Source organism: Vulpes lagopus, chromosome 1 (assembly GCF_018345385.1).
Source record: "Vulpes lagopus strain Blue_001 chromosome 1, ASM1834538v1, whole genome shotgun sequence".
NCBI classification, from domain to species: domain Eukaryota; kingdom Metazoa; phylum Chordata; class Mammalia; order Carnivora; family Canidae; genus Vulpes; species Vulpes lagopus.
Window position 1 is genome coordinate 13,093,549 of NC_054824.1, and position 27,310 is coordinate 13,120,858.

General features: G+C 32.5%; 1 protein-coding gene across 8 annotated transcripts in view; it reads right to left on the reverse strand.

Annotated features, from left to right (window-relative positions):
- The window catches only part of GRIK2 (glutamate ionotropic receptor kainate type subunit 2), a 638,483-nt gene that overhangs the window by 94,553 nt on the left and 516,620 nt on the right, over positions 1 to 27,310 (reverse strand). For 7 of the 8 annotated variants that reach the window (XM_041767187.1, XM_041767198.1, XM_041767180.1 and 4 more), the window contains one exon: positions 23,177 to 23,394. In XM_041767187.1, coding sequence (XP_041623121.1) covers positions 23,177 to 23,394 — 218 coding nt within the window. The remainder of the gene's footprint in view (positions 1 to 23,176; positions 23,395 to 27,310) is intronic. The other variant, XM_041767221.1, reaches the window with a different exon arrangement.

Genomic DNA, 27,310 nt, shown 5'->3' on the forward strand with positions numbered 1-27,310 from the left:
AGTCAATTTTGCAACAAAGACCATATCGGAGTATCACATTTGATAATAATTCTCATTTAATAAGGTATGACAAGTCTGTTATTTAAAAAGAAGGGTTGACTTTATACATGCAGCCAATAGCTACAAAACCCTCTTAGGAAAACAGGTCTGTTATTTGGCTTAAAAGTTCAAGCCTTACCATTAGAAAGGAAAATTACTCCCTCCTAGGGCAGGAGACTTAAAAAAAAAAAAATCAGAGAACCTTAAAAACAGAGGAGTCCATCCAAATTCACAAGACAGTAGATGAAATTTGGAGGGAAGTTTTCCTAATTTAGTCAAATAATAACAGCTTTTAAAATTGTGATACAGGGCTACTTATAAAAACTTGCAGTTAAAAGTTAATTCTATGATTTAGCAGCTGGCAAATAGTGCCTAGTTTTAGATTTGAAAAGCAAACTCAAGGAAGCCTACATAGTTAATTAAGACTTTTTCTACACCTATATAGGTAATATAGCCTAATCTAAGAGACCAGTATTTGTGATCAAGAATAATCTAGAATTTATGTAAGATAACATGGGAAAGACATTCAGAAAATATTGTCTAAGATTTAGAAATGGATAAAAGGATTCCTGGGTGTTGTTTCAATGGAGGTTTGGATATTGTCTGATGAATTACTTAGGGATTATCTGATTCTATAAGAGTGTGCCCTACCTGAATTTATACTGATGAAGCCGTTAACAACCCTGTAGATATAGACATTTTCTTATAGAAAACTAATAGTGATATAAACAGCTCTTGTCATAACAAGGCAAATTAATTTTATATGTTAGAGTTAGAACTGATTTACAACTATAGAAAAGTTTACTCCAAACATTATATTTTATTAAACTACAAGAAATCACCTAATTTTACATATATTAGCAAACTCATTTTTGTATCCCCAATTGCTTCAAACTCTTTTGAATGTGTCTTAATAAAATCTTTGATACATGTTCATTTACAGTCTCATAAAAGCATATTTTAAACTTTTAAAAAATTATTCTTTAGCACCGCAAATATTTGGGAAAGTGTCTATGTACCTCTAAGTATATACTTATCCAAATTTGTAAACTGAAAATGTAAAAAGGTCACTTTTCAACAGTGCTCACTATAACCTATGACAGTGCTTTCAATCTTTGTATGTTTTTCAGAATCATTGGCAGATTAAAATATGAACAAAAAAAAAAAACACTGCTTTGGATTCACACCTAGAGATTTTGTTTCAATTGGTCTAAGCATTTATATTTTTAAAAAGCCCCTGCATTTATGATTTTAAGGCAAAGCAGGTATTGAGAACTTTCTTCAAACATCATCTTGAACCACAGCTGAGAAAAAAAGGGGAAGGGGATATTTTATAAGGGCTTCACAGCTTAAAGAAGCTTGAAAATCATTCCATTCACCTAAAGCCAAACCAAACTTACTGTCCTTACTGTTCTTCCCAAATTTGACATTTAATCCAAACCAAACCAAACCCTCTTGACTGTATATGCTGTACTTTCCTCCCCTTATCCTACTCTCAGGACAGCATATCTCTCATCTCCACACTTCCAAAGCTTGCCCATCTGTTGGTACTCAGCTCAAAAGTCATGAAGATTGTGTAAATTTTTATTTTAAATAAAGTAGAGTTATTTAATTTTCTTGATTTCTTCTAACAGTTTATCTTGCATATGTTTGATTATATCATTACTTTCTATCATAACAATACATATTTTAACAATAACAGTTACATACTCTTTATCTAGAAGTCTCCTTCCTCAACCCACAATCTCACATTTTTCCTCAAGAAATATGTAAAATACAAAATCAGTAGGAGAGCTCATACAGGCATACTTTGACACATCCCTTGTGATATAAGTGGATGAAAGAATAAAAGAAGTATAATGTTCTATTAAAACATTAATCCAGTACTATTATGTGGTTTTCTAACTATGCAAACAAACTCATAGAACAAAAGATTTATTCAATGGATTATGTACTAAATTAATCTCTTGAATTCTTTTACTATTTCATTTGGTTATCTGACTCAGTTGAGTATTAGTTGTTAAATCATTCATCTCAGTCTCTTATTCATTGAATCATTTATGCATTGGCAGTTTCTTGAGCAACTATGATATGCCATTGGGTTCATTACGTACTAAGGAAAATCAAATGACTAGAATATCCATGCCCTCTAAATATCTTGCTAGAGGAGTTAGGATCCAAACAAAAAATTAAAATAGAGTTGACTTAGTAATGTGTATATCTGCTTATCTTCTTCCACAAACTCCCTTCAGTCCTATCAAATCCCTAATGTACTCTGTCAATTGAAAAATTTATTGGGGAATCACTTCTTTAAATTTTTCTAATTCTTCCCCAGCCTGTGGCATTAATCCAGGAATATAAGGTTGTTTTAAAATGTAAAAACCAATTAATGTAATACATCTTATCAATAGAATAGAGGACAAAAGCAACGACCATCTCAAAGACTCACAAAAAGCATTTAACAAATCCGGCTCCTCCTCAAGATAAAAATGTTCAAAAAAATAGGAAAAAAAACAACAACAGGTAATATGTGTTTGTGTGTGTATCATAGGCACATAGTTATGGATTCTGAGAACTACCATGATCTGCCATCTGCAAACTGGAGATTCAGGAAAGCCAGTGTTATAAATCAATCTGAGTCTGGAGGTCTGAGAACAAGGGGAGCTGATTGTATAAATCCCAGTCTGAGGGCAAAAGACCAATGTCTCAGCTCAAGAATCCAGGCAGAAAGAGAATTCAGCCTTCCTCTGCCTTTCTGCTTATTTGGGCCCCAAAAGACAGGATTGTACTCATCCACACTAGGGAAGGTAGTTGCTTCACTCAGTCCCTCAGTTCACATACTAATCTCTTCCAGAAACACATTCACAGACACACCCAGAAATAATATTGTAACCAGATATCTGGGCTCCTTGTGTCCCAAATTCACATGTAACATTAATTATCATAGATTATCTTCATTCTGATATGAAACAGCTATAAAAAATCCATATCTAGTAACACAGTAGTGAAAAACTGAATGCTTTCTCCCTAAGATCAGAAACAAGACAAAAATGTTCATTCTTTCTAATTCTAGTCAATATTACACTGGATTTTTTTGTATTGTGAAGGCAATAAGGCAAGAAAAAAAATAAGAGGCATTAGGATTAGAAAGGAAAAATTATAATTATCTTTCTTTTTTGATGACACAATCTTACATACAGAAAATTCAAAGAGGTCTACTAAAAATATTAGAACTAATAAATGAGTTTAGGCAAGTTTCAGTATATAATATCAATACACAAAAATCAATTCTATTTCTGGAAACTGGCAATGAACAATCAGAAAATAAAATTTTAAAAATAATTCTATTTATAATAGCATTAAAAAGAATAAAATACAGAGGAATGCATTTTTAAAAGAAGCACAAGATTTATATAATAAAACTTTAATACATCACCAAAAGACAATCAAAGACCTAAATAAATGGGGAAACATCCCATGTTCAAGGATCAGAAGACTTAATATTGCTGAGATAACAATACTTCCCAAATAGATATATAAATTCAACTCAGTCTTCATTAATATTCTACCTGACTTTTTGAAGAAATTGACCAGTTATCCTTAAATGCATTTGGAGGTACAAGAAGCCAAGAATAGTCAAAACAATTTTGAAAAGAAAAAAATAAATAAATGATTCACACTTCCTAATTTCCAAATATACATCAATGGAAAAGAGTCAAGTTTCCAGAAATAAATTCTTATGCTTATGGCCATTTTGCTCTTCACAAGAGTGTCAAAACAGTTCAATGGGGGAAAGGACAGCCTTTTTAACAAATGGTGCTGAGACACCTGGATATTGACATGCAAAGGAGTAAAGTTGTCCCTGTTCCTCCCATCATACTGAATAATTAACTCAAAGTGGATTCACAGACTTAAGAATAAGAGCTAAAATTATAAAGCTTTCATAAGAAAATATAGTAGTAAATCTTTAGGACTTTAGGTTAGGAAAAGTCTTCTTAGATGTAACATTCATGTCATAGGTAACTAAAGAAAAAATATATAAATCCTAACTTAGTAAAATTAAAAACATTTGTGCATCAGTGGACATAATCAAGATAGTTGAAAGAACACAAGAATGAAAGTAAGTATTTGTAAATCATATTTCTGATGAGGGATTTGTATTTAAAAAGTGTAAAGAACTCTTAAAATTCAATAAAAGGATAAATAACCCAATCTAAAATTGAGCAAAAAATATGACTAGACATTTCTGCAAAGATATACAGATGGTCAATGAGCACATTTAAAATGCGCATTATATTAGTATCAGGGAAATGCAAATCAAAACCACAATGAGACACCACTTTATCTCAATAAAATGGTTATTATCAAAATGGTAAAAAAGTGTTGGTGAGGATATGAAGAAATTAGAATCCTCTATACACTGTTGATGGTAATGTCAAATTGTGCAGCCGTTTGGAAATCTGCCTAGGAATTCTTCAGTTAGTCAAACATCGAATTATCATATGATTGCTCATGTCAATTGATCATATGAGCAATTCTATTTCTAGGTATCTACCCAAGAAATATGAAAACCTATGTCCATTTAAAAAGATGTATATAAATACTCATAGTAGCATTATTTATTTATCCAAAAAGTGTGGTAAGGACATAAAAGATCTCTACCTTAATACTACATACTACAGTATTATTAACCACAATGTTAATTATATATTCAAGACTTTTAAATATCTCACATGTCCATCATGTTAAAGAAGACTGGGTAGGACATGTGGAATGCTTCCTTCACAGTTCAAGGGTTATAACGATTGTAGTTTAGAAGGCAGTTTCATGTATATACAGAGTATAACATTTAAAAATAAATAGATTATGGATTTCCAGTTTTAAAAAAGCAGTTGAATAACTGCACCCAAAGATTTCTCTAGTAACATCACAGTATAATATATTAATATGGTAAGATACACCAAAAGATGACTTTTCACAACAGGGAAACTTAGCACGGATAGACATTGCTGGAATCTGAGAGAGATTTATTTTAACTGTAATGATGCTTCAATGGTGTTAAAAATAAAATCAGTGACCCACCTTTGTTAGAATAAAATGCTACTGCCTGGCTGAAAGGACCCAGGCACACTAGTTCCCACCTGTACACTGTTCCTTTTAAATTACCTTTGACCACTTAAGTTAGTAGCCATTGTCTGCCTTTGTAGATACTAATTTTGAGACAGGTAGAGTGTGTTTTCTGTCTCACTATTGTCTGGACTCGTGTGTTAATTTAGGGGCTATAGATGCTGGAAAATAACTAGAGAAGCAGTGGTAAGAGGGAATTATCTGTAGGAGACGGTTCAGGGGTGGGAGAGTGGTGGAGTAGTCTTCATTTGTCATAGAAATGTTGGGCAGATAAGAAAAGCAGAAGGCAGAGCTACTTCTGAGTATCAGAAAGCTAGAGACCCGATGGTAAGAAAACATCCATTCTCTCTTAGGTAAGGTCGTAAGAACTCTGTACGGAAAAAAGAAAGAAAAGAAAACCTTTTGGATACTGAGAATAGGACTACAAATTATGCATGCAATTCTGCTTTTAAGCTGTAGTGTATAGAAAGATTTATTCAACTGGTTTGTGGTCAACATCAAATCTTCAAAACTGTCAAAGTAGGATCAATCAATATAGAAAGAGTTATCATCTTGATAACTCAAAGGGGAAAATATATTTCTGAGGATGACTTATCCCTCTTCAGTCCCAATGCGATGTGAGACTATAAGATTTTATAAAATAGGTAGAAACTCATAAAGTGAAACAGGTTGGAAATTTTAGCATGTTTTTGAAAGGTAAGATATTAGTGAAAAAAACTAAAACATACTGCCATTTTCTTAATCTTTGATTACTGAAAATCTGGCAGTCATTAATTTTATGAAAACTTTGAGTTGAACTTAGCAGTTCAGTACGTGTTTATATAACTTCCATGACTCAAAGAACATTAGCCAAAAATCTGCAAAATCATCACTAAATCACAAAATTGTTGTCTTGTATTTCTCTCAACAATTCTATAAACTGCAATGAGTCATAGCATCTAAACATGTATGCTAAAAGATATTAACAGTTGTGCCATAACACTCATCAGAGTGAGCTTCAAAACCAAGCAAATAGTTTTAATATCATAAAGCATAAGAAAAAATAATTATTTTGCTTTAAAATTCTAATAAATCAGAGTTGTTTTTTCTAACATAGTTGGTGTATCAATCATCATGAAAGAAACTAAATTTCCTGTTTTTTGCTGAAACTCTTCTTTCATAGCCATAAAAGATTTAAAAATGCCTATGCCACTAGTTCTTTTTTTAGTTTGAAACTTGACGTTTCTTCCTATATTTGGAAATCCTTTGAGAAAAAAAAAATGTACCCAAAATAGTAATTAATCAGTGTCTCTCACATTGCGTAAGGCATCCAATCTACAAAAAGTACTTGTAATTCTTAAAATTTTTAAAAATATTTTATTTATTTATTCATGAGAGACAGAGAGAGAGAGAGAGAGAGAGAGAGAGAGAGGCAGAGACACAGGCAGAAGGAGAAGCAGGCTCCATGCAGGGAGCCCGACATGGAATTCAATCCTGGGTCTCCAGGGTCAGGCCCTGGGCTGAAGGTGGCACTAAACCACTGAGCCACCTGGTCTGCCCTGTAATTCTTAAAGTTTAAGATCAACTAATATTTACTATTGTTAAAAAGCTCTTGTAATACTATGGGCAATTGTTTGGTGGCTTAATTGAAGATCTTTTATTTATTGCACAATATTCCTTTTAATCTTTTCTTCATTATTTTTTTAACATTTCCACAATTGAAATGATATATTTTATTATCTTCCCATCTAAATTTATTCTATGTTTATAACCCATGTTGTTTGGACCGCCCAGGTGGCTCATCCGTTTAGCGCCAACTTGGGTCCAGGGCCTGATCCTGGAGACCTGGAATGGAGTCCCGTGTCAGGCTCCCTGCATGGAGCCTGCTTTTTCCTCTGCCTGTGTCTCTGCCTCTCTCTCTGTGTGTGTCTCATGAATAAATAAATAAAATCTTAAAAAAATAATAATCCGTTGTTCAATAGCTGTCCAAAAGTATAAGCCCAGATCCTATTAAAAATCATTTTTTAATTCTTAGAACAGTTGACTCTGATTTCAGGCGACTAATTTCATTGATTCTTCTACTGTTTAGAGAAACTGTTTATCAAATTCACTATGTATTTTCTGAGAATATTTCTTGATAATGAAAAATGTTCTGGTTGTGGTACTAGTTTCTCCATTTCTATTAAACTAGGTTTCAGTAATATATTTTCATTTTAAATTTGATAATTTGCCCATATGTACTTTTTAAACTAGAAAAATAATTTAATTTTGTTTTGTTTAAAATAATACTATATATTTAAATTTAATTGCCAGTTATGACTTACATAGTTATCACTGTAACATGTCATACATATAAACTGCTAAATAAATACACTACAAAATTATGTCAGTACACAGAAGAAATCACTTGAACTGGGTCAATCTATTGCTACTGCTTTCACTGATTTGTTTATGAGTAATACTAAAAACGACACAGGCACTGATCACATGCTCTACAATACAACATTTAACAGGATGCAAAATTTTAAATAAATATATAATTTTGTGTTTAATGGGGAAATGTCTTTATACTGCCTCAAGTTCAAATATTCAATTAAGTTAATTAAAATTAAATACAATTCAATTTTTTTTTCCGGTTACAGAATGAATAAGGTACAGCATAGGGAATAGAGTCAATGGTGGTATAATAGTGTTGTATGATGACAGATGGTAGTTGGACTTGTGGTGAGTATAGCATAATGTATAGACTTATCTAATCACTATGTTGAACACCTGAAACTATTGCAACATTGTGTGTCAACTATACTCCAATTTAAAAAATACATTTAATGTATTTACTGGCCATGTACATTTTATTAAAAGCCATAATAGAACAAAACTCCAATCTTATTTCTTAGCCTGAGATAGTGAAATTTCATTGAAAAGTTTTGTAGCAAACTACTGATCTTGACACTGTTAAGTGTTCCCAAGTTCAAAGAGAGAAGCACAAGCAAAATGCTCAAGTGTTTCTTGAGCTAGTAACAGTAAATCACTGCAACCTTATTTTCAAGATATTGCAGGTACAATAAATTAGGCCTGAGATGTGGAAAGAAACAATTGCTAATAAGGATGGGTGATAAGGATGGCAAGATAGCTATTGATTGTCTACCGACAACACACACCAAAAATACAGGAAGAGTTTAGCTACCATTTTTACTTTCAAAATACAATTAATTTTGTTTTTCTAGTTGTAACAGTTTTATTCTAAGAATTATGCATGTTATGGCATCAGTTTAAAGTAAATGGATGTGGCAACTTGCAATGATTGGGCCCCAGAGGAAAAGCAGCTCTGAAAGTGAAGACTATCAGGCTTGATGCTTATGTACAAGCTCCTTTGTTATGACAAAGGTTACATCTCCTGATCTCAGGATCCCTATTTCCACAAAATTTTAAGTTTTAAGACACCTTCACATAAAGCTGTCTTTCTGACGTTAGAAGCTATCCTCTTGCTAATGCTAGTTTATTTGATTTCTTGAGAATAAATTGTGCTGGTTTTCTTAAAGTCATCTTTATTACTTTTAATTCATAGACATAAATAGCTCGCTCTAGTGTTTTCCCTGGATTCCAGGGAAATGAACATTCTAATGTTCATGGACCATTCCATGAACATCAACATCTACAATATCATCATCATCATCATCACTGTCATCATCGAATTTGGGGAATCCTCTAGAGACATCTTCCTAAAGGTTAGAATGTATCAGGTAGACATAAAAATGGTTGTTTTTACATTTCATTTCTTAGTTGTGGCTATTTAGTCACTTCCTTCCATTTTGACAATATGGATTCCTAATTCACTCCACCAAATTCTACCTGTTAGAGTTAGGCTCGGTTATTTTCTTCTAGTGTTGAAGAGAAGGCTGATGTAATAAAAATATCTGTATAAGAATACTTAAAGGATATGAACTAACATAGAGTCCTCTGGTACTAGTGTGTCTTGGGCAACCCAGATAACTGAGAAATTGAATTTCCAACCCAAATGTCAACTCTTTGTGGGAGCACAGTCATGCAAGTGTTCTTTCTCATTTATAGACATGGAAGGCCTAAACTGCAGTTCATGTACATAAAGAAATATATTTCTATAATCATTCTTCTAAATATATATTAATACAGCTTAACTGAAAAAGATTAATGACTACTCCTATATATTTTTATTACCAGATTTTTTTCTCTTTCACTTGAACACAAGATTGTATTAGGAAGACTAACCTTAATATCATCTCTCTGACAGTTTTCCTTTAAGATTTGATTAAAAACATTTATTCAATTAATATTTTAAAGCATTAAATTTCTGAGAGTTTAATGTAATTAATATTAAAAATTAATATTTCATTTGGTATCTTTAGGTTTTTTTTATCTTTAGGTTTTTAAGTCATCAGTGATTTCATTGCTATACAGGTGTATATATATAGAGAGAGGGGCACCTCTGTGGTGCAGTTGGATAAGGGACCAACTCTTGGTTTCAGTTTAGATCATGATATCAGCATTGTGAGATTAAGCCCTGTGTTGGGCTTCTTGATCTGGAGGGAGTCTGCTTCCTCTTTCCGTCTCTCTCTGCCTTGTCCCCCTACTCCTCACTCTCTAAAATAAATAAACAAATATTTTAAAAGATATAATATATATATTTATATATTTGTATATATATTATTTGTATATATATTTATGTATATATCTGTAAAGAAAACAGTGGAGGCTTTTGTTACAGAATATTAAGATTTGTCTTAATAGGTTGGACTTTGCCTTTTTTTCCCTTTGTTTTCCTAAAATTCTATAGTTCTTATGAGTCATATCATATGCATTATCTTTATAAGAGAAAAATAACTTACTAAAATTACAATGGTTAGTACTTATGGAGAGGAAGAACAATTAAAAAATGGAAATTTTTCTTCTATTTAAGCATAAATTCTGAGCATAAAATGTTTGTCAAAGTAAACCTCACATGTTAATAAAAAAGGCCATTAATTAAACAACCATTAATAAACTGGTCATTAATTAAAAGATTATATATAATATATGGGTGGAACTGGATTCATGATGCATTTTATCTTTTCAGCACTACAAGTGAGTAACCTAGAATGCTTTTTAATAATCTACAATCAGGATCAAATCATATATCAAACAAATTCAATTGAGTGTCAGATTTTGGCACTGACCATAGGTACATTAGATGTATTTCCAGGCACACAAGAGTTCATATTGAAGGAAATGGTTTCATCTGCTACAGAATTTAACAATTCAACTATTAAGCTCCTTAAATAAGGATAGCAGTAAATACGTACTGGGAGTTTATCATATGTTGAGTGCTTTATGTAAACAATCTATAAGATATATAATTACAACTCAGTTTACTTATAAAAAGACGGAAATGTGGAGAGGTTAAATAAATCCACAGTGAGTTACAGATGTATGATTTCATGACACAACCTAGCTTTGCATTTAAACATTTTGTTAAACCACATTGTATTGACTCAACAATCTTTATATCCATTTTAATGCTGTTTTCTAATTATTTAGTCTTTATTTAATTGTTTTTGCAATCAATTAAAATGAAGCATAAACTCATAGTGTTCTGAAAACAGTCAAGGGACCTACAAAGGAAACTAATTTATTGTGTAACCTCTAATTAGCTGTAATTACAATATTTAATAAAGGAAACACCTACCTTTAGAGATAATCAAATCTTTTCACTGAACTCCACTAGTGCTATGGTATATACAATAGACTAATAACAATCAAAAGTATTATTCAAATGCTGTCAGTAAACATAAATTATAATTTATTGCCAACCCTGAACTATTCTTCCACTAAAACAGATTTAATATAGAAACTGGGTATAAGAAAAATAAATTGTGTAACCATTCATAATTTAATTCCCATTAAGGTAGCATACATATCTTTTTCTTAGAGGACACACTCACTCATGTATGTGCATACACATGCAAACACATTCACTCATCTGGAAAGTTCTTTACTTATAAAACTGTTAAGGAATTTCTCTGAATACAGGAGGTCAATAAAAGTCCTCACCAGTATGCATTAGACATTTACCAACTGCCACAGGCAATAATATCACAGCAAAAAGACCTTAAATTATTTTAGATATGACCTCTTTACGACTAAGACATTTAGTATTAATGTTTAATCTAGTCATATGTTTAAAAGGAATATTTTTGAAGAATCTATTATATTTAGTTTGGAATTATCAACACTTAAGAGCAAACTCTAAAGTTTACTTTGTCTTTTTTCCAATCTATGTCAGGCAGGGGAAGGGTATAAAAAAGAAAGAATGCTTTATGAGTTCTGTTTGCTACTTGTGAATATGTATGATGAAGTAATAAGATCACTGACTATTAGAAGAGCCAATGACCCTACATTTTGCTTGCTGCCAAGGGGGAAAAACTATTCTGTTTGTAAATGAAAGTCTAAACATCAAAGATGGCAGCAGCAGTAAGTAATAGTAAACCTCACTTTGTTTTATGATATAACGAAAGAACCAATTTAACTACCATATGATATCTTTAATCACCTCTTAATATTAAAGAACAAAGTGGTATTACTGCCATTAGCATTTTTGGAAAATAAATAGGAAAACAAATGAACAAAAGAATATTCAGCTGACCAAAGATGCTAATTAGTTGAAAGTGCATTCGGAACAACAAAAAAATAGCTCCTCCCCCATAAAAGCATAATGGTGCATGAAAAATTAGGAACATTAACTGCCAAGGATATTCTGGATTAAATACAAGCTTCACAGTATTCAATCTGTAATTAATTGACAACCTAAAAAGATAATATGCTTTTGTTGATACTCTAAAGTTGGATTCCCCCCCCACCAAAAAGACTCCACTAAGCATGATTAATAGAGATTTCTCAGCCACAATGCCAAGTAACAGAATTTTCTCAAAGAACTTACAAAGCAGAAAAGCTAGTTTTTTTTTGTTTTTACATTTTTTTAGAAATACTAAACGATACTTTTATATTATAATTTATATAAGAAAAGAGGAACTTTAATTTTTATTATTTTTTATCTGAGAAATAAAACATTACAAGTTTTAAATAACAATCTTTATATTTATCTTAGCCCATATTTTTATGTTCAAAAATATGCCTTTCTCAAATCCCTTTCAAATTGTTGCCTAACCAGTGGCTATAAACTCTTACAGTGACAACTATTATCCATTATCCAGTACTTGACATGCCAGCTCAACATTGCTATATTAACTGACTTTTGAGTTTTCTCACTCCCTGTGGGGCCCTCTCTCCTAAGATTGATGAGGTGCAACGTGGTGTTTGAGCTGCCATGCTGACTTGACAAACAGCAAGAGTGGTTCCTGCACAGAGTGGAGGAGGGAAGGCAAAAGAGAGACAGAACCCCAGTGTATCCTGGGATGACAACAGCCTCATGCACTTGCCTTTCGAGGCAATTAAAACGTTGTTTCCCAGATTTTACACTTCACTCAAACACAAAACTTCTTTCTTCAATTAAAGTGTCCCAAAGGTTCATTGGTACATATTGAAAATTAGAGAGGGATTAAACTTTTGTCCCTCAGATATTTTAGAGAAGCTAAGATAAAAGTTGCTGCTCTTTCCAAGTTTAAATATGTTGAAATTCTAATCACTTCTTATAATTCCCAAAATGGTGTTATCGCTTACTTTTTAACTATTGAATTCACTCTGGCAGAGCTAAGGTAATAAAACCCATCATAGTCTAATTTTCAGACAGCTTGATAGAACCAATGTTCTTAGTATAGATAAAGTGTAATGAAGCACTTTCTTTCCCATAGGAAAGTCTTTGACTCATATGCTTTGATGCCAACTAGCCTTCACATCTGCTGTTTCACCATTGATAGCTGTAACTTGGCATGCTAAACTAGTGTCTGCTGAAGCAACTTTACTCAAAGGCACCATTTTATTTCTTGCAATGGGAACATAGTAAAATGGTGTTGGTTTCCTGTAGGCCTTATGCAAATCCCTGTAATAAACATAGGATCAGGCCTCACATACAATAAATTGTGTGTTAGATGAGAATGTGGGAGGGAGACAATCTCCTTGAGTGAAAATAACCCCCTTAATATGCCAATAAATTAAATGCATTATAAATAATTGGCTTAAACATTCGCTTCAAACATGACTAATATAAAAACCATATTAGATACTAATAAAAAATATAATACTTTAAAACACCAACCTTATTTTATTGAATAAAACATTGCTGCTTAACCTAATGTCAACATTAATTCATTACCTATAACCAATATCTTAAAACTGTTAATGAAGAAAAAAAATACTTGGGAGAAAAAGAGAATGGCTATAAAAATCTTTGCTGAGGTACTTTTGATTTCTAAAAAAGCTGTTTAGTGAAAAATGAAGAAAACATCAACTTGGACAGATGAAAATTTCAGTAACTGTATTAATCACTAATCTAAACCAGGTATACTGGTGTCCAATCACATAAAACTTTTAGGTTTTGTTTCATTCAAGTATGCAGAAAAATCAAAACAATAAACCAGATTGTACACAAACTTGAATATATGAAACCAAAAAAAATCAAAATAAAGTTTCTATTTATTCTATATAAGCACTGAGTTATTACGCAGTAACTTGCAAACAAGTTAGCAAGAACAGTTTCTGGCTTGGAAGCTCAAGTATATCAGGTTTTCCATCACCCACATTAGAGCAGAATGCCATGTTTGAGGAGCATATGGTTTCAGTTTAGATACACAGAGGGATAATGAGGAATTCCAAAGTAACTCAAAAAAGATATCAATTAGAATTGTATGATAATTTTTTTCCATCAGTTATTATAGGTGCATTTTCTTCCCATGAGGAAAAAGTGGCAGTAGTTCACCAAATACTACAGAACAGTCACTACGCTCTGGAAACTACATGAGTCCAAATCCCAATCTGTTGAGCAGAATCTAACTCGATATATAAGTATAGAGTAAGGTACTTCATTTCTTCTTAATCTGGTCCTCATAATGTAAACAAAGAAGTCATATATACAATCCTTCCAAGACTTTTATATGCCTGCTTAATGGGTCTCTAATATCTCCTCTTTCCACCATGGTAGAAGCACCTGCAATAAAGGCTTACAAAGAAAAGGTGAATGTATCCATTCCCTAGGTCCCATAGAGTATATATTTTCTCAACATTTACTTGGAGCTACAAAAATCAGGATTAACTGCCCCCACACCCTATAATTCCCTGAGAAAGGAGAAAGCTTTCATTCTGCTACTTGGCAATTCTCATGCCCAACAACTGGAGACTTCCAGGAATGGTGTCAGAAATGAAGATTTAATTAGATTATTCACTCTCAGCAGATCTCTTTTGAAAAAAGGCTTTTTTTCTACCATTTTGATGCATCTACCATTTTGATGCATAAAAGACTGGCCCCATAAGTTGAAGTAGTGCTTTCACTGATAAAATAGTATCACTAACTTTGCTGAGCTATAGTCTAGAATTTATGATGCATACATAGAGAGGTACAACCTATCAACAAATAAAAGATTTTAGTCACAAAATTTTGAGACCAATATACATATTACTATTCAATGTTTCAATTAGTTTCTGGGTAGAGACAACACCTGCCAGGTGAGACCCAAAGCTGAAATCTGAGATCTAAATTACTGAGGAGAAAAGGTCAGTGTAATTACTGAGCATAAATTGACTCCGAATAAATAAAAATGACTTGAAAGCAAAACTTTATGGCAAGTTAAACACGGTGACTCTTATACAAGCAATTATTTAAGAAAGAATCTCTGTAATTACTGAGGTAGCATAATGAATTTCTAATTATTATATTGTCAAAGAATCCTGCCTGTATTGTAGCAGAAAATGAATAGAAATATCATAGTAAATTGGGTACACAGCGAGAGACATACCCAATTTCTTTCCATGTGCAGATAAATAGTTATTAAACCCTTTCTTTATGATGACCTTACTTAACTGGGGATTTGCCACATAGAATATCAAAGGCATTTAAAGAATAATTTCTGGAGATCTAATGTACAGCATTGTGATTGTAATCAGCAATACTGTATTATAAACTTCAGTCACTAAGAGGCTAGATTTTAATTGTTCTTACTACAAAAAAGAAATGATAATTATGTGATGTGATGGAGGGGTTAGCTAATGCTACAGTGACAATCATATTGCAATATATAAATTTATCAAATCAGCATGTACCCCTAAACTTACACAAGTTGATATGTCAATATTTCAATTAAAAAAAATAAAAGGAGTTCAAAAGTCAGTTCAGATTATCTTTCTCATCTTTGCAAACTATTTTAGGCCAATTTTATGCATACAGAAATTAAACTTTCAAAATGTTTTACCACCAATATAGTAAGAGGAAACTAAACACTCATTTTGGAAAATCCTTTTTCAATGTGAAAACTATAGATGCCATTCTGAAAATTTACTTCTCCAATGTGTAAGTCTCTTCATAGTAAATATATCATACCTTCACGACTACTGTTCTTCTAAATAAAAACAACAAACAAAAATTATGTTTCACATAAATAAGGAAAAAACATAAGAAATGTCTAATGAATGGTATATGTTTCTAAAACCATTTATTACGTATATGCAGGAAACTGCCAATTTTTTTACATTCTATCTCTCAACTCAAAAATTACTTACGTTCTTATGGCATTTAAGAAGCAAAAATCACTCAAGCTTTCAAAAAATCATTACAGGCATGCCAACAAGCAATTCAGGCTTAAAAACCTATACTGTCACCCTAGCATAATTTAATTTTAAAAGACCATTGAACTGATAAGCTCAGAATAAGAAGCAGATTATCAAGAACATGTGATAGCTATAACTGCCCCAATGGCTTAAAGCAAATGTTTTAGAAATTTAATATGATCAAGTAGCTGAGGTCATATGGGTGAGCCAAAATGAGTAATGCACTTAGCTCTTCTGAGTAATGGTGGTTATGCCATGATATCTTTAGCTATTACTTTTATTGTTGATACTACGAGTCCCTTGGTTATAGCTTTCATAATTAATAAGTCACTTAACCTCACCATGGCCCAGTTTCCTCATCTGTTAAATGAGCATAATGATAATTGCTTCCTACCTTCCTTAGGGGTTGTGGTAAAGATTAATAACCTGGCATTTAGAATGTACTTTGAGTTCTTCTAAAAAGGGAGACTATGAACAGAGAAAAATAAAACAAAACCTTCTCTGTGGGTAAGTACCAAAAGATAAAATTTTCCCTCCAGATGGATCAATCCACTTGCTTACATTCCTAACATTATAACCTATACTTCCAAATAAATTGACATTTTATGCAGAGTTAGACTGGAAATGCCATAAAGGGATACGTATTTTGAAAAAACCTTTTCAGTTCTCTACAGATTAGCAAACTTTTCAAGATAATCACACACTCTACCTAAAACCTTCTGTCAAACTTTTCAAGATAATCACACACTCTACCTAAAACCCTTTGTCATAGGTTTTCCATCAACGAATGTGATAGTCATTGTGCCAAAGGTAACTTCACAGAATTAGGTAAAATAAATAAGTTGCTTCCATAAAAATAACTTAAATATGTAACACTGATTTAGGGTCACATGGTAGATTACAATGAAATCATTAGAAGAAAATAGGGAAAAGTGAATCTGTTAATATAGGGAGAAATAATATTTTTATAGTGTACCCTATAGTAAATTGGAAGATTGAAATGCACTAATAATCTTTTGGACTCAGCCAAAGAAATTCTAGACAAAATTACAATATATTCAAGGTATCAGTTAGTTGCATTTAGCTACATAGAATAAGGTAGTATAAGAAAGATACGGAATATTTACAATCATAAGAAAAACAAAGAGAAGGATGAGGGGGAAAGAAATAATTTTAAAAAACTGAGATGTTTGCAAATAGTACTTAGCAGTGATAAAGTAGAGTTGGAATTTGCATGGTTGGGTGATTTTAAGTGTTCCTAATCTTCAATGTCTCAAGCCAGTAAAAGTTCTCTAGATTGTTTCAACATGGCGCCAGTCCTTAATTAAAGTACAAATTAAGCATGTTGCTTGAGATGCTTCGTTAAGATCTCTGGAAAAAGTCAGGGCAAAGCCTTGTAGATTTTCTCCTCCATTAAAGAGGTTCTATCCCAAAGCAACAATTAGTCGGGAGAGACACATTTTAAAAAGAACAGAGGGTGTGGGTTTTAGATTATAAATGGATTCAACTGGATACATTTCAAGTCCACAAACGTTTAGCAGAAATGGTATTGGCAAAAGCTCTGTCACCCTGGTGTAAAATAATTTAATTTTAGAAGACCAAGGAACTGATAAGCTCAGAAAAAGTAGCAGATTATCAAGAACATGTGATAACTATAACTGCCCCAATGGCTTAAAGCAAATGTTTTAGAAATTTAATATGATCAAACAGTTGAGGTCATGTGGGTGAGCCAAAATGAGTAATACACTTAGCTCTTCTGAGTAATGGTGGCCATGCCATGGTATCTTTAGCTATTACTTTAATTGTTGGTACTATGAGTCCGTAGGTTATTGCTTTCATAATTCTGTTCAAAAGGTACTAAAGTCTCTGAGCTTCCACGTTTCTAAAATAGGACCTACTGACTTGTAAGCTAAATAAAGGTTTATGTTACATGCCACTAAGAGTTTTTCATTGCTTGTTAAGCGACTTGAGGCGGCAATTGTTAACTAATAAAGCCCAAACCACCTGCAAGGCCTCTGTAGGGAACCAGAGATCCAAATGTGAATGATACAGATTCAATCCCTGCTTCCTCACCCCCATGTGTAGAAACAGAGGAACCAAGCAGATAGCTTGGGTTAAAAGTTTAGTGAGAACTGAAGTAAAAAGTGCTCAGAGGATAGAAAGGAGGAGTACCTTTCTAGAACTGGGTAGATTTGGGGAGGCGAAGGATCAGGAAAATTTGCCTGGGATAAGTGAAGTATGAATTGGGGCTTAAGGAATAAAGAGAATATAATCAATTAGGTTGATAGGAAGGACAAGAATGAAAAAAAAATGCATAACAGGCATTGGAGAAGGAGGTGCACCATGTACTGTGGCACAACCCAGGGCTCAGCAAGAAGCAGTTTGGCTATAGTTTGAAGCGCAAGAGCAAGTGGCTATGAAATAAGAAGTGAATCCATGACGTATCTTGTAAACACACCGAGGAGCTAGGTTTATATCCTAAAGCAAAAGGGAGAGGGTAATTTTGGAGGACTTTAAGTCACTCTAGTAACTGCACAGACAACAATAGGAACAAATTGAGAAAAAGAAAAGTTAAATGGTTTTACAAAGCCCTGGTCAGAGATGACACCAGTCCTGAACCAGGATAGCAATGAAGGAAATGGATATGTAGGAGATCGAACAGACAGGTGTAGGGAAATGCATGGAGATGCAGGATACATGTCTAAGATTTAACACAATTCTTACCATGTAAGAGATGAATGATTAGTATTCATTCTTCTTGAATAAAAACTTGGTATCTTACAAATGAGCATCCATATCATATAACTGAGAACATAAGATGCGTGGTGATACTGGCTAAAGTAGGACATCTTGATCATTGGTTTAAAAAAATAGTTAAAATTAAGGATAAACACATTTTATATTAAATATTTTATATCTGGGGCTCCCTGGGTGGCGCAGCGGTTTAGCGCCTGCCTTTGACCCAGGGCGCGATCCTGGAGACCCGGGATCAAGTCCCACATCAGGCTCCTGGTGCAAGGAGCCTGCTTCTCCTTCTGCCTGTGTCTCTGCCTCTCTCTCTCTGATGACTCTCTCTCTCTCTCTGTGACTATCATAAATGAATAAAAAATTTAAAAAATATTTTATATCTTCCTTTACCAATGATTTTCAATAAATTCCCCCAAAGAATTGCTAAATGAACCTCAATATACCATTCCAAAATACACAGTCTAGGAAAAAGCTTTCATAGTTTCTTTCTATTTCACTTATCAAATTGCATCTTCTTCATGACAACAACAGTAAGAAGACTGAAGCAATTTGAATTAGATAAACATGATGTGATTTCTTTTTAAATGTATTTTGAAATGATTTATCCTGCTGTGGGTCACATAATTTACTTGACTATGTTTAAAATCATCCTAAATTCTGAGTATTTTTAATTAGTCACGTTTTCTAGTAATGCTAATATATAACATCTGTCAAGCTTTGCTAAATGGTTAGCATATCATGTAGAGCTTTCACTGGATATTCAAAAAATACTGTGAGAATGGTCTTGTTAGTCATTCCAGTTCAGAGATGAGGAGTCAGAGGTTTATAAGGAACAGTGTCCTATCAAAACACAGCCATCAGGTGGTAGAGCCAGGAATTAAGCTCCAGTTTCTCTGATTTCATAGTTTTTTCCCCCCCATTGGTAACAACTATTCTAAATTGTATCCTTTATATTTTTAGAAGTATTACATGATTATATTAGATATTTGATACTATTTAAATATCCTTTTAATATTTGGAAGAACTTTTTAATATAACCATAAAAGAGAACATGTATCTCCTTTGATACTACTTTTTTGGGGGGAAGAATAGACTGTATTAGTAGATGCAGCAAGCCAGAGGTTTCAGGTGAACCAAACCTAGAGAGAGAATTTGTAGAAATCAGAAAACCTGAGTCATGGGTTGCACAGAAATATAGGTGATTCAGCATCATTTTGTAAAATATGACTCACTTTGAAAATCCAAGGATTCTCAGAAGAAACCATAACACCTACAGGCTCTAGCTGAGTTATTTTTGAACATGTCATCTATATGCATTCATTCTTCTGATCTTTATTCTTCAGGGAGAAAAGAATGTGCTTGTTGCTCAGTAACATTCTGTAGTGTTCAGCCCTCGGATCAGACTTCATTTGTATTACACCAAGTTTCCAGATTCCGAGAAGGAAGTTTTGACAACTCCTTTATTATTTCTCAATAAAATCTCTGGGCCTTCAGCTATTTTATCCTTTACATATGATTAAGAACATATTGGTGATGTCATACAGTTTTCTATTGTTTACATGGAATAACCCTGAAGAACTACCATCCACTCAATTTTGAGTTATTTTACTGGTCATGGCTTTACACTTATCCTTGGAGAGAATGTATGTGAAGTGTAATGGATATAAGAAGAAAGAACTCTTTTTGAAGACAATATTCACAGTAAGCTCAATAAACAAAGTCAAGCATGTTCTTTGGAAAAATACATATTTAATGTTGCAGAATGGCATAACTCTCCGTTTTTGCAATAATGAGAACTTACCCCTTTAAGGCCAGGTATCTTGAGCCAGCTCTTCTTGCTTGTAGTAACAAAACTATACCATTCTTTAAAATAATTTTCTGGAACCGAGCATTCCAGAACAATTAACTAACAGCAGGGTCTTGTTAAATTTGTAAAAACAAGATGGAAATTCCTTTAGAAATCAGTGCCTTAAGGGTGCTTCCTAGAGTGTTTGTATGCATTGCTGTTAATTAAGAAATAAAAGAATGGTATCAAATGTAAATAGGATACACACACTACTCCCTGGTTCATTGCAGAGATTCAAAATGAGCATGCAATTACTTCAATTCCAGATTGCTAGGGAATATTTTTTTTTATTTTAAAAAAATTAGAATGCCCGACTGGTGTAAGTGTATAGTTTAACAAGCTAAAATATGAGGTCGAAATTAGTATCATTTAGTGGTACACTAAAATAACTAAAGAAAAATTAAGATTTAATGATTCTTTTAAATTCTAATTCTTTCCTAATTTCAACAGTAAGAATTCAGTATGTGATCAAGTTACTGACCTAAGGTAATGGTCAGTTTAATGATAATCACTGTGTGGTTTTTATTGCGACTAATATAGATTCCAGAAGGCCCTAATTCTACAGAAAGGAAGTCTGTACTGTTGGAAACAGAAAATTGTTCTATGCCAATTTTCTCTTAGTGCTAGTAGTAAGCCTGCATGTAAGAGTGAAAACAAGAGATGAAAGACAAAAAAGAAAAGTCAGTGGCAATGAAGAGTGAAAATGGGGGAAAATGACACTAACACTGCAGAGTAATTGAGTGAAAAAAATTTTTAAAAATAATTAAATTTTACAAAGAAAGAAGAGAAAATCAAAAAGCCTGAAAAGACAAAAAAGGGAGAAAATAAGCCTAAAGATAAGAAAAAAGAATTTTTTTTTTTCAAAATGATTTTTCAGAGATAAACCTTGATCATAGTATAAAAGAGCTTTGAAACTTAAAATATTTCTTCTGGAAAATAAAAATGAAATGAAAACTCTGATGTATTTTTGAAACAGAAATAATTCTGGTATCAAATCACTTGCTTTAGGCACTTTGTATTATTTGACAAACTCTTCTTCAAAACTCTCTTGGATACTCTAATAATTTAAATGCATAATAATGCATATTCACTCCCTACAGAGTTAATGACACTAACAATGTGCATTTAGTATTTTCAACAGCTGATTTCCTTTTGAAAAAAGAAACTGTATAAGAAAAGCTATTTCTATTAATTCTGAATATTCAATTGGGGAAAATTGATCAATTGCAATTAATATAGTCAAATAGCCCTATCCTGTTTATAATACTTTGCTCATATTCGGTCATCAATAAATTTGATTAAATAATAATGATTTTCCAATTAAATGTAAAATATACATTCAAGCTTTCATCTAGCCACAGGAGAAATTCACTTTGAAAATAATTAAATTATAGGAATTACATAGATTCCTATACATAGATTTGATTAAACATTCAATCTATCTTACTCTTTGGATGTTTAATGTCCTCCAGAACTCTAAAATAAGAGCTGATTTAGTTCTGTAAGAACTTTTACAATGAAAACTACATATTTATTTGGCAGAGGTATTTTAAATTGCTTAAAACCCAGTTCCATGATTGTTGATTTAGTCCTCTGTGTCTCCAACTAAACTAGAATCTCCTTTAAAGTGAGAAATAGATGTTATTTGCTCTAGAATACCAACGTGTAGTGCAATTTCTGGTACTCAACAGGTACTGGATGAATGTTTGATGAAAAAATTTATCTTATAGCTTGAGTCACTTATTAAAAAAAATCTCACTTCGGCATACTTAAACTGCCAATTACATTTGTATCAACGGTGAAGGAAAATGCCAACGCTTAAAATTTTTCCTGACCTACAAAGAAATTTAAAAGACTTGGTAAAATATAAAAAAGACTTATGAAGTAAATCTGACTCCAGAAAGTGAAATGTCCCCATTTGAACTACTTTGGCACAGTGAGAAGAGCTGGAGTAAGAAGAAAGGAATAAAAAAGAGGAGGGGAAGGCACACTATATGCCTGGAAGTCAGTACCAACACACTTTCCGTTTCCATTTAAGTGCCACAGGGCTGTCCCTCTGGAAACCATTTTAAGTTGAGTAGCATAGCCCATTTTCAGACTCTGCCTTACAAAATATTAGACGGATGAATATACGGATAACAAGAATTGTTCCTGTTTTTTTCTATCATTTGCTTCCCTTCTTTTTCTATAGGCTTCTGAACAAGTGAAACTTGTCTCACCTTAACAGAAAGAAATGTATGTATGAGAAATATTCTTACATGTAATTATTCTATTCTTCTGGAAGGGCTAAGCCTTGTGGAGTCTGAATCTACTAGTATTTAATATATATACTAGTAAATATATTAATATAGAACTAATACACTATATTAACATACTCATATTAATCATATACTAATATATGCTATATATTTTTATATTTACATATATATTTACAAAGATAAAACCTTGTTCAGACAAAATGTTACCTGTGGGCAGATTTTCCTTAGAACAAAAAGGGAATCCTTATAAAGCAGAGACTTCTTGCCACTTGCAAGTATTAAAATGGTTTACCTTGAATTTAGTTATAGATCTCTCCACTCCCTGAAGTACCCGATTGATTATTCTGCACAAGTAACAGTGTGGCTATACACTTATATTCATTTAGAGAGAAAGGTTTGTTTGCACTCTATCATTTTAATATGTGAAATTGTAGAAATGAGAAGGACTTACCTTGAAAAACGTCATGGTTGCACCGTCCTCCACAGCACCGTACTCTATCTTGGTTTGTTTAGCTAAATCATCAGCAGAATCAATAGGGGATTCCATGCGTTCCACTGTCAGAAAGGCGGCTAAGTTAGCAGTATACGAAGAAATGATGATAAGTGTGAAAAACCACCAAATGCCTCCCACTATCCTGGTGGAGAGCGCTTTGGGCATGAGCTCAGAACCTAACAGAGATTGGGGGGAAAAGGTGAAACGAATACAGAGAATTTGATCAGCAGTCAGGTACTTTTGGTCACAGTGGCAGAAGGGAATCACTGTGTAATAAAAGCTTACATCACAGGTTCACATTTTGCTTTAGTAAGCAAGCAACAACCATTGGGAGAGCAGAGACTTATTTCAGATAATAAAAGTCTCTTAGGACACTCTAAGTATAGTGACAGGAGACTCGAGTTCTACCTGAGACAGTACAAATTAATTAGTTATAACCTTTATAAAAATAACATTGGAAGAGAGAAAAATCTCTCTATAAACTACTTGTACAGTTTCTCATATTCTTGTTAGTTACTTCAGTTTTAGAAGAAATGATTTAAAATATGTTCAAATTCATTTCTTAACAAGGTTTATGTAAAGTTTCATTTTTCATGTGCATGAAAGCTCATAAATTTTGTCTATCTTGCCATTTTAAAAAGTTATGTTTTATAAAAATACATTTCAATTATACATTTCTTGAGATATGGGGTTTTAGTTCAGGTTTATTTTAAAATAAGGTAATATATTATTTCCTTTTGTATAAACAAATGTCTCCCATCACTATAGTTAGTCTCCACGAGAGAATCAGGATAAGAATATAGAGTTAAGTAGCCACAAATTTATTTTTACATACATATATATATATATAAGTATTTCATAAATATAATACAAACATGGCTGGAGTTGCCTGCTCATGGTATTAATAAGACAATGGGATCTGAGGATTCTGTTTTACTTTTGATTATTGTGAATTTTAATTAATTTAGATTATAAAATAAGATCCTAACAATTTTAAAATCAAGACTTACAATTTTACCACATTGTTTACATTATACATACTATTTACAATCTTAATGTTGAGATGGATTTTTTTAATAAGAAAAGTATACTAAATTTATAGATATATGTAATATATTGCTAAACACTTTTAATCATTTTGAATCTATAGTCAAGAAAGCATTGTCTACAAATTACTTAATTTTGAATAGGGTTCGAGTAAAATGGAATGAAGCAAAGATGGACTGCATTTGCTGATTTGTTTTATGGCCATATCTTTCATACAATCACTGGTGCAGTAAGATAACACATCTTTTGGCAGAAAGAAAAATACAACCAATCATTCATGTTAATATTGAAGAGAAGTGGTATCAGAACTGGAATATATCAAAACAGCCCACCTTACACTGCAGTTCATCTTACTCTTTTAATTTCAAACAAAGTTTTATAAAGCAGACAGACTTGGACATGACAGCCAACTCCAGCTCCAGACTCTGCCTACCACTCTGTAAAGAAAAAAACAAAACAAAAAACAAAACAGAACAGAAAAGTACCTTTCTGATGTAGTTGCTCCTAGGCCCTGTCAGACACACACTCGAACACTGAAATACTAAAATACTCCCAAGAGGATCAGCAGCAGCTTTGGCTGCCCATTCTAGTTTTTCTTTCTTTCTTTTCCTTCCTTCCTTCCTTCCTTCCTTCCTTCCTTCCTTCCTTCCTTCCTTCTTTCTTTCTTTCTCTTTCTTTCTTTTTCTTTTTCTTTCTTTCTTTCTTTCTTTCTTTCTTTCTTTCTTTCTTTCTTTCTCTCTTTCTTTTCTTTCTTTTTCTTCCTTTCTCTTTCTCTTTCTTTTCTTTTCTTTTTTTTTTTACAACACCACCAATAAAGTCAAACAAGACTGGGAAAGAAAGAACAGTGGAGACATTCGACAAAAATGGCCCAATTACCACAAGTTCATATCTTACCCAAGGACTTAAAGGAGTACCTCCTAGGCTTGTGAATCAGAGACTGGTTAGGGGCTGACTGTCATGTACTCAAGGTAACGTCATGTCCAGCACTATATCCCACTAATTCCTGGGGAGCTGGGCATCAGCCAGTTTAGTATGGGTTCCTCTTTCATGTATCCACCAGCAGTGAAGTAGTTATGTGGTAAAGCAAATGTATATTTGAATTTTTCATTGCTTGGAATACTTGTCATTTGCAGTGATATCAAATATAGTCTTATTTCTAATTGCTATATTTTATAGATATCAAGTTAATCTTAATACACAAATCTTAAAAATCTCCAAATATTTTAGAAGATATAAGTGGGGAAATAAAATAATTTTGTCAAAGTGGTAGCAAACATAATTTTTAAAAGTCTTTGTTACGTTCAGGCCTTTAGTATCAGGATCATTTACTCCAGACTATTAAGGTTAGTGATCATGTGATTAGCAGTTTGCCTGGTTGAACCATGTTACCTAATACTGCTTGTAAGGGATGTCTATCTCTTATGACAGGCTTTTATTTACTTCTGGTATTTAATAAGAACTACAGTATGGTCTTCCAAGTGTTGAGTCAGTCTAAGGAAATAAATTAAAAAAAAAAAAAAAACATTGGACCCAAAATGTAGGAAAGGGAAAATATAACTACTGACTATTCACTTTATTTAGAAATAGATGCCACAAACTTAGATTAGTTCATCTGAGAGGTCTCTGAATCCTCAAGTTTTAGATATCTATAAAGCTCTATACATGGATGCTCATATTTTTAAGATGTATTTATTTATTTGAGAGAGAGAGCACGCACAAGGTGCGTGAGTGGAGGAAGGGGTAAAGGGTGAGGGAGAAAATAAGACTGCTAGCTGAGCACAGAGCTCCATGTACATGGGGCTGGATCTCACCACCCTGAGATCAGGACCTAAATGGAAATCAAGAATCGGATGCTTTACCTGATTGAGCCACTCAGGTGACCTGGATGCTCATATTTTTAAAAGAAAAAAAATTATCTCAAATTAGTAGGCCTTGCTTACAACATGTATTTGTTAAATTAATTTTCTTTGATCTGGAGTTGTTTATTCTCACTTTAGGAAATAATTTGTAAATACAACAGTAGTGAAGTAATAGATGTATGCATAATGTTAAACATGCAAGAGCAAAGTACCTTTTTATAAATAGGCTTTTATAATTTAATCATGAATTTTCACTTCTTTAGATCTGTAATGAAATTACCAAAATAATTTCTTCAAAGTGGGTAATAAGTACACCACTAAAAGGTACCTTATTATTAAGGTAAAGCCTTATAATAGGTGTGGTAACTATTGGAAGGACTATGTTTTTCTCCTTAATCCAGGCATTGTCACTTCAAATTGGGGCCTTTTTGCTTTATTTGCTAATTTTAAAACTTAAAAACCTTACATTTTTAAATGCATACTATAGTCTTAGATCTTGGCTAAAGAAATATTTTGAGTAGTGGGTCTGAAACATCACCTTATTGAACTTTATGTAAATATTAAAAGGTTAATTAAAAAAAACATAGCAAAAATAAAAATAAATTCAACTTGGGAGAACGGAAACTAAAATAAGGAATTCATAGTTATATATAAACCCTTAAGACATATTGCACATATTATATAATTTTCTAAGTATAGCCTTTTACTTTTAACATTAATATTATAAATTTTAAATAATTATGAAAGTATTTTGCATGCACTTCTGAGCATGCATTATTTTATATTATATGCTATCAGATGCAGCTAATATTTTACTTGTAAAGGAAACTACTGCCTAAATATTTTAATTTTGCAAATTTATATGCAGTAGATTTATTAGTCATGCAACACAAATGCATCTAATCATCAAGAATAGATATAAAATAATTTTTTACATCAAAATGAGTCAGGAAACAGGAGCATTACACTGTATTCTTGTCTCAAGGAGATGTAATTTTAGTAGTACTTTAAATGCAGCTACTAGCTAATGGATCAGGTTAGCTTGGTTATCTATGAAATAATGTACCTACTGTGGGTTAAGAAAAAACATTAGATGAGTATACTGTATGTGCATTTGCAAAAGCTAGTTATTTTCTCAGAATCTCTCTTGGATGGGATTTGAGAACACCTAAATGCATTAGGTAGA